Source organism: Aplysia californica, unplaced genomic scaffold, assembly GCF_000002075.1.
Source record: "Aplysia californica isolate F4 #8 unplaced genomic scaffold, AplCal3.0 scaffold00394, whole genome shotgun sequence".
Classification (NCBI taxonomy): Eukaryota; Metazoa; Mollusca; class Gastropoda; order Aplysiida; family Aplysiidae; genus Aplysia; species Aplysia californica.
In genome coordinates this window covers 429415-436722 of record NW_004797664.1, presented here as the reverse complement: position 1 = coordinate 436722, position 7308 = coordinate 429415, and the positions used below count along the sequence as shown (strand labels likewise).

Genomic DNA, 7308 nt, shown 5'->3' with positions numbered 1-7308 from the left:
TTTTCCTCCCCCAACTAGCTTCTAGCAGTCAGATACTGTCCTATTCCACTTAGAACTCTCTGGAAAATGGCAACTCTATTCAACCCATAGCCCCTGCACTTGGTCTCTCTGGACCCAGACTTCTCCTAGACACGGCAATATCACCCTGAACTTAATCACAATAATAACACTTAGCTTCTTATCTGTACTTCAACGAACAAACAGACAAAAACCACAAACACACACATCCCCATGAGGTCACCTGCTGCACCGCTGTTATAAGGGCAAGGTCATCTTGAGGCTTCCATCGGCCCAGATCCTTCACGGCTGGAGCAGACGTCTTTGGCTTCCTCGACCGCTTCGACTTAGACTAGAGACGAAACAAGGGGAAAAGCTTTAAGATACATTCAGATAAACAGTAAAGCTAAAAGCTAGAGCAGGTATGTGAAAAATAACTGAAGTCAAAGGAACGACAGACGGAAACTTTAAGTCACAGTAAAGGTAGCATTTTAGGAAAGTGAGAGTTAAGCTCCAGGAAAGTCCAGTCAATTTTACACCCCCGCCCCCAACACTGATAGGCTGAAGACAGACACAAGCAAAGCATTCTACACATGCCAACCAATAGTGGTTGGTAGGTGAGAAACAGGTTGGGTTTTTATTTTATTTAAATGCTCTTGCGTTGTGATCTTGAGGGGAGGAAGTTGACCTGGTTCACTCCCTTGCAAGAGAAAGCAGGTCGCTTAAAATATTTCTACCCTTCACACTGAATTTTTTTACATCCATGATAACTTTGAATGATATTACTTTGTAAAATCAAATTCTGATTGTTCATCTCAAACTACAGAGGGCACTCCATTAGCTAAGTTGGTATAATGATGGAAAATGGAGCAGATGGCCCTGGTTCCAATCCCTACATAGGCAGTCTTGAGCTCGGGGGTTTTTTTGTGGAGTTTTCAAGGCTCTCAACACATTTGGTTTATTCATATCGGAGACAGATGTTAAATTCGGAGGTCCCACCTCTCAAATAAACACTTACTCTTACTTACTTACAAATTCCCCATCTTCATAAGTGCCAACATCACAGTTAGCAGTCTAGCTTGATATGACTCTTTACAAAAGAACAGCATGCCATGTTTGTCTCCATTGCTCAAAGTCATCTAAAAACAAAACAAAAAGATTGGAAACTACATGAAGGAAGTTACGTAGCCATAACTCATCCTTCACTATGACCACCTCCCACCTCTCCTTGTCTTTCAGCCACAACGGCTAGTGTAATGAGGACACACTAAATAAGACTTCCCAAGCCCATGCTGAGCACCAAATCTGACAAAGGCTTGACTCCAATTACCTTCTGCCTGGAGTGACCCGACTTAGAGAGCCCAACTTTAGACCCCGTTGCCTTCCCATGGCCAGACTTTGCTTGTACCGCCTTGGAAGCTCCACCCACTTTCCCTGAGGAGCCTTTGGCCGCAGCACTAGATTTGCCAGTGCTGGGTTTGCTGCGTTTCTCCGGCGGTGGTCTCACTGGAGCACTTGACTCAGTCTGTCTGCTCACATCTTTGCCATCATCTGAAAAACCAAGGTTTGTTTTTAAATACCCAAGAAAAAATATCTTGGTGAGGACATAATGAGAACATCTGAGGACATTTGTGTCATAACAGGGTGGAATCAGGCACTCATCAATGTTGGATGTACAGAATTATTGATATCATCTTAAAGTTGGGTTATTTGTTTTGCTTTTGTTAAAATCAAAATAACCATCTATCTTGAACTGAAGTAAAGATTTTTGCATCTAAATGAAGCGGGGTAAGTGATAAAATTAGCGAGAAAATGGCCCCCCAAGGTGTGTGAATTTCAAAGCTTAGTGTCCATGGAAACTGCAACAGTTTTGTGCCTTAGATCAAAGTTTTCAAATAAAATCCAAACAGAAATGAGAGGTGAGCAGACAAAATTAATTACTTACTTATCACAGTTCGAGAATTGAGACACCAGCCGAAAACTGACCAGGGGTCAAATTAAATTTTCAATGAAGCGGTTTTCCAGTAGTTGAACACGTCATTTATCATTTCCAACTGACAAATACAACGTACAAACTCAACCTATAAATTTGACAAAGCTATTTCCAGAGGGTCAAAATCTGAGAAGTAACAAATTTTGTTAGCATGCCTCATAAATGTGTTTTTAAATTGACATAAAAGGTCTTGAGCTAAAAGAAAAAAAGTCCATAAAACGAGAGCATGATATCACCATGATGACACATATTTGAGAAACAGTGCCACGATGAGGACATTTGAAGAACAGTAACATAATGAGGATATCATAAGGTTAGTACCTTGATTAGGATACAGAGAAGACACTTGAGGGGCAGTGATTGGATGAGGAAGTGATGGGGATATCCAAGGAAGAATTCAATAATAATATAATAATAAAGAGCATTTGTATAGTGAATATTCCCACTCAACAGCAAGCTCTACGCACTTTACACACTGTATTATTACCCCAGCAGACCATAGAACACTCAGAAACATTCTCAACTTCCTGTAAGCATATAGTGCAAGCAGCGGATTAAGAATTCAAACACTAACAAACTGTCAAGATCTTTCATTGTCTATAGCTGAGTACCCATTCCCACCTGGTTGAAGAGAGGAAAACTAGTGTAAAGTGCCTTTATAAACGACACAACCTCAGGCCCCTGACGGGATTCAAACTCACGACCTTATGGTTGCGAGTCTGAGAGGTTAACCACTACGGTAAAGCCACCGACACCATTTAGTCAATATCATAGGACAGGCTTAGGCTTCCAAATTACAGTACTATATGCAACAACTAAAAACGGTGTGTACACTATCATAGGAAACAGAATGTTTAAAACATTCCAGAAATCCAGAATTTCCAAGCTTCGTGGAAAAGTCTCCCTGCTGAGAAATGGGTAACTGACCTGTGGCTGTCTTGCTGACCAGAGTTTGTGACTGTGACGTGGTCATCAACACGGCTGGAGGGTTGGGAACCACACTGGCCACCCCTGGTGTACTGCTGCTCCCTACAGTGGGAGTCCCTGCAACAGGGGCCGGCGTAGACACGAGGGAAGGGGCAGTCGAAGTTGCTGCAGCTGTCTGAGAAGGAGCAGGGGTTGAGGCCGTACTGGTGACTCCGGACTTGAGGCGGCCACGTTCAGTTTTGACCAAGCTACTTTCCACTAGTTCATCATCAAACTTTTTGCGCTTGATAGAGCGGGTAGAACTTCGTCGGGCCGGAATCAACGTGCTACGAAAACCAAAAAAAGGGAAGTGAGTAATGACAAAAACTAAAGACAGATGTAAACCGGTCTGAGAGTCAACACTATATACAGACCAAAGATTTAAAACTGCCACTCCAATTTCCAGCCATGCAAACCTTGGCATAAATAATGCAAAAAAAACAACAGACAAACAAAAACAAAACAAAAAACAAAAGCAATAAGCAAAATTGGCAAACAAATCATGATAGGTAGTAGACACTTGCAAAAACAATAGACTGTGACTGCTATACTAACAAGAAAAGACATGACATAACCAGTAGAGGTGTTTGTTGTGGCAGTTTCTGAGTCCTCTACACTATATCTGCTTAATCGTCCCCAAAACTCCTCTTACACCTTCACTAAAGGCTGTATCTAAATACAAGTACAAAATTAAATAAGCTCCCAATACTCATCTCAAAGGTCTGACCTCATTAGTAATATGAAAATAAATAAATAATAAAAAATGTTTAAAAACAAGCTGCACACATTCAACCCCTTGACTGACTGAATTTCAATACAGTAGTCTCCGCCTAAGATCCCGGTGCTCGGGAACAAGGAAAATGCGGTATCTTAACCGACAAACCAAGAGAAGAATCTACGGTGACCCATGTTAAGGCCCACAAACGGTAAAATGGTTTCTCTTCACTCTAAAATGAACTGACGTGACCCCTGGGTGGGTTTATGACATATTATGGCGAGCAAAGAGTGGTCAACCTTGATGACCAATCACAGTGGCATGAGGCATGCAATTACATTTATTATCCTATCGTGAGTCTCTATGTACGCCTGTCCAGTTTCCCCCCCAACTCCCCCCCCCCCTTCCCCTTAACCTGTCCAAAATTAATAGCTTTCCATCTCTGCCCGAGTTCTCCCGCCTTTGTCGTTACACATAATTAGGTTGTGACCACACCAGTTAAAATTTAGTCTGTCTCGCAAATTTCGGGAACAGAGACAATTTACTGCGGCAATGGTCAGGGAAGAATTCACAGTTCGATCTGATCCCGCCGGAGCAAATGTGTAGGCCCTACCTACCCACCCAGCGAGTGATGTAAGTTTAAGTGAAGAGCTCAAATGCGAGTGCGATGTTTGGGGTAAACAAATGCGCCAGTCAGTTCCCTCCTCGGTGTGATCTCGTCTGTGGCAAACATTGTACCGTTTCATTAAGTTTTACAACATTTAGGTAATCGAATTCACAGGAGTGGCTGACTGATCTTTGATGCAACGGGCAATTCAATGATCTCAACTTTTCGCTCTTGGTTGATCGGCAGTGCCAGCCCGGGTTTTTATTCCGTAAGTTATGATCTGAAGTGCCGAATGTAAACCTTCAGAGTGAATCAGTGCGGGATCTTAGGAGTAACTTTTGTATAGTAAAAATTCTGTTTTCTTAAAACAGCAGGATCTTAAGCAAACCAGGATCGTTAGCGGTGCAATCTTAGGTGGACACCATTCAGCAGCAGCAGCAGCAGCACCACAACACAGACACAGATTTTTTTTAAAACGCGCACGTACATGCACACATGCGCGAACATATGCAACACACACAAACACACACACACACACACACACACACACACACACACACACACACACACACACACACACACATTATCCCATATAAAATTTACTGGCAGATGGTAGTGTTGAACACATATTATGTGTCACGACGCGGTGGAATCAGGCTCTCGTCAATTTTTGGGCATGTAGAGTTATTAGTATCATTTTAAAGCTTGTTCATTTGTCTTGCTTTGGATGAAAAGATATCCCATTATCTTGAATGGAAGTAGAGATATTTGTGAAAGAAGGAGATGGGGGTCGCCTGGTTTCAGAGGTAAAATTAGTGAGAAAACGGCAGCCAAAGAAGAGTTATTTCCTGAGCTTGACAGTCTGTGGAAACTGAAAATTTACATTTTTTGTGTCTTCAATCAACGTTTTTCAGTAAAATCCACAGAAATGTGTTCTTCAATGGGCATGAAAGGTGTTGAGCCAAAAAACAAAACTTCGATAAAAATTCCCAAACCTGTGGAAAAATGCCAGTTTCTTCACTTTGACTGTTTTGACGAGTGCCTGATTTCACCACACTGCCTCATATATATGTCTTTAGACTTTTCTTAAACTCTCACTCTGATGTCATAATACACATTTCTTTCATGGGTTTTTTTGGGGTGGGGAGGGAATTCCAAATTTTGGGGGCATGGGAAGAAAAAGCTTTTACCACAAGACTTAAAAGATCCAACTTCATCAAAGAAAGAAAAATTAAAAGATCCCTACAGGACCATCTACCGGCCACAGTGAACATGCTGAACCATAACCCAGAGGCACCATCATGGGAAAAGAAAAACACAAACATAATTATACACATGTCCATTCCTATGTTCACCACAAAAGATGACCACAGCGACCTGAGCAAAAAGTCCCTCACCCTGTCCATGCTTGAAAAAGAAGCATGGATAAGGATCTATACGGACGGATCAGCCACTGATGCAACAAAAAGAGCAACCAGACAGCAGTGTAAACTACACAGAAATAAAAAATATATTATGAATACACTATTTAAAGCACCTCAGACACCAGATGGCTACCATGAGCTGTCTCGCCAAGAACAAGTGATTATCTTTCGACTAAGAATACAACACACAAGACTGAGACAACATATGTACCGATGTTTTAAACTAGTACAATCACGAAAATGCCAGTGTGGAGAGGCGGACCAGACTATTGAACACATCCTTCAGCACTGCAAGACATACAGGGCCTTGAGACAGGAAACGTGGCCAACCCCACTGACACTACAAGAGAGGCTATACGGGCCGACAGATGAACTGAGCAGGACGGCCCAATCTATGACGGATACCAGACTTCAAGTGTGATGCGATCGAGAAGAATAAGAAGAAGTATGTCCATATATAAAAACATATTTCTGTTTTGATTTTTACTGAAAAATGTATCGTAAAGGGATAAAAGTGTGAATTTGCAGTTCAACCTTAAGAAGCAATCAAACTTTGGCAGCCATTTTCTCTCTAGTTTCAATTCTGACACCAGGCAACCCCCACGTCATTCAATGGTAAACATCTCGACTTCTATTGAAGATAAGTGGCTATTTTTTTCATCAAAAGCACGGTCAATGAATAGACTTTATGATTATACCAATAACTCCATACATGCCCAAAAACTGACCAGCACCTGATTGCCCTGCGTCGTGACACACATATATATGTTTTCTAGGACAAATGAGGGAGCATGTTGAAAAAAAGCCTTAATGCTCATTTACTTTTGAACAAGTCTGCTTCAGAGCAACAATCCCAAACAGATTATAAATTACATCTCAACACAGTTATGCACATAAACGTGTAGACCAGTTAGCATAATACATTCGTCAAGACAGATGCATTCATAAACGTGCTGATAAGTGGGCATACATGCATGATTTCAGCTCATACAAGGTGCACTTGCACTCTCACTACCTGGGATCAACTGATGGCATCCGTCGAGATCTGGGGGTAGGAAGTTGGAGTTTGGGAGCTGGCATAGATGACACATATGCGGCAGATGGACTAGACGTTGACAGCGTGACTGCCGGCTTCGACGAAACTCCAGCCCCATCTGCTATCCCCATCGAGTTAACAGCTCCGCCCTCCTCTGCCACCAAACTTTCCGATGAGGACACTGGAAGGTCTGGAGTATCCATGATGACAGTCCAGAGGCCCCACTCTTCAACCAGCAAACACCAGCAGCACCTTTCACCTTTCCTGTTGGAACTTTTATGTGACTCTGAAAAACAAAACAAAACACGTCACTGTCAGGTTTTCAGTGGAGAAAGATTTTCATAAAACAGCACAACAGCACAACTGAAAAACATCACCGGGCTTGAGAAACAGTTCCAAATATAGAACAAAAATTAGCACTTTTTTTACACCAAATGAGTAAAACTCTATAATAAAACAAATTCATACTTTTCTTTTCTTTTCTAGAAGACTTATGTTATTATAACAGATTTAAAAAATAAAAACTGCTTGTCTTCCTGCAGATGAAACAGCTCTGTCTCCACATGTCCC

General features: G+C 41.8%; 1 protein-coding gene across 1 annotated transcript in view; it reads right to left on the bottom strand.

The window, feature by feature from the left end:
- The window catches only part of LOC101856113 (microspherule protein 1), a 30651-nt gene that overhangs the window by 15642 nt on the left and 7701 nt on the right, over window positions 1–7308 (bottom strand). The window contains exons 2-5 of the mRNA XM_005103885.3: window positions 6718–7024; window positions 2918–3243; window positions 1328–1548; window positions 242–349 (exon numbers count right to left, since the gene is read on the bottom strand). Of these exons, the coding sequence (XP_005103942.1) occupies window positions 242–349; window positions 1328–1548; window positions 2918–3243; window positions 6718–7024 (962 nt within the window). The remainder of the gene's footprint in view (window positions 1–241; window positions 350–1327; window positions 1549–2917; window positions 3244–6717; window positions 7025–7308) is intronic.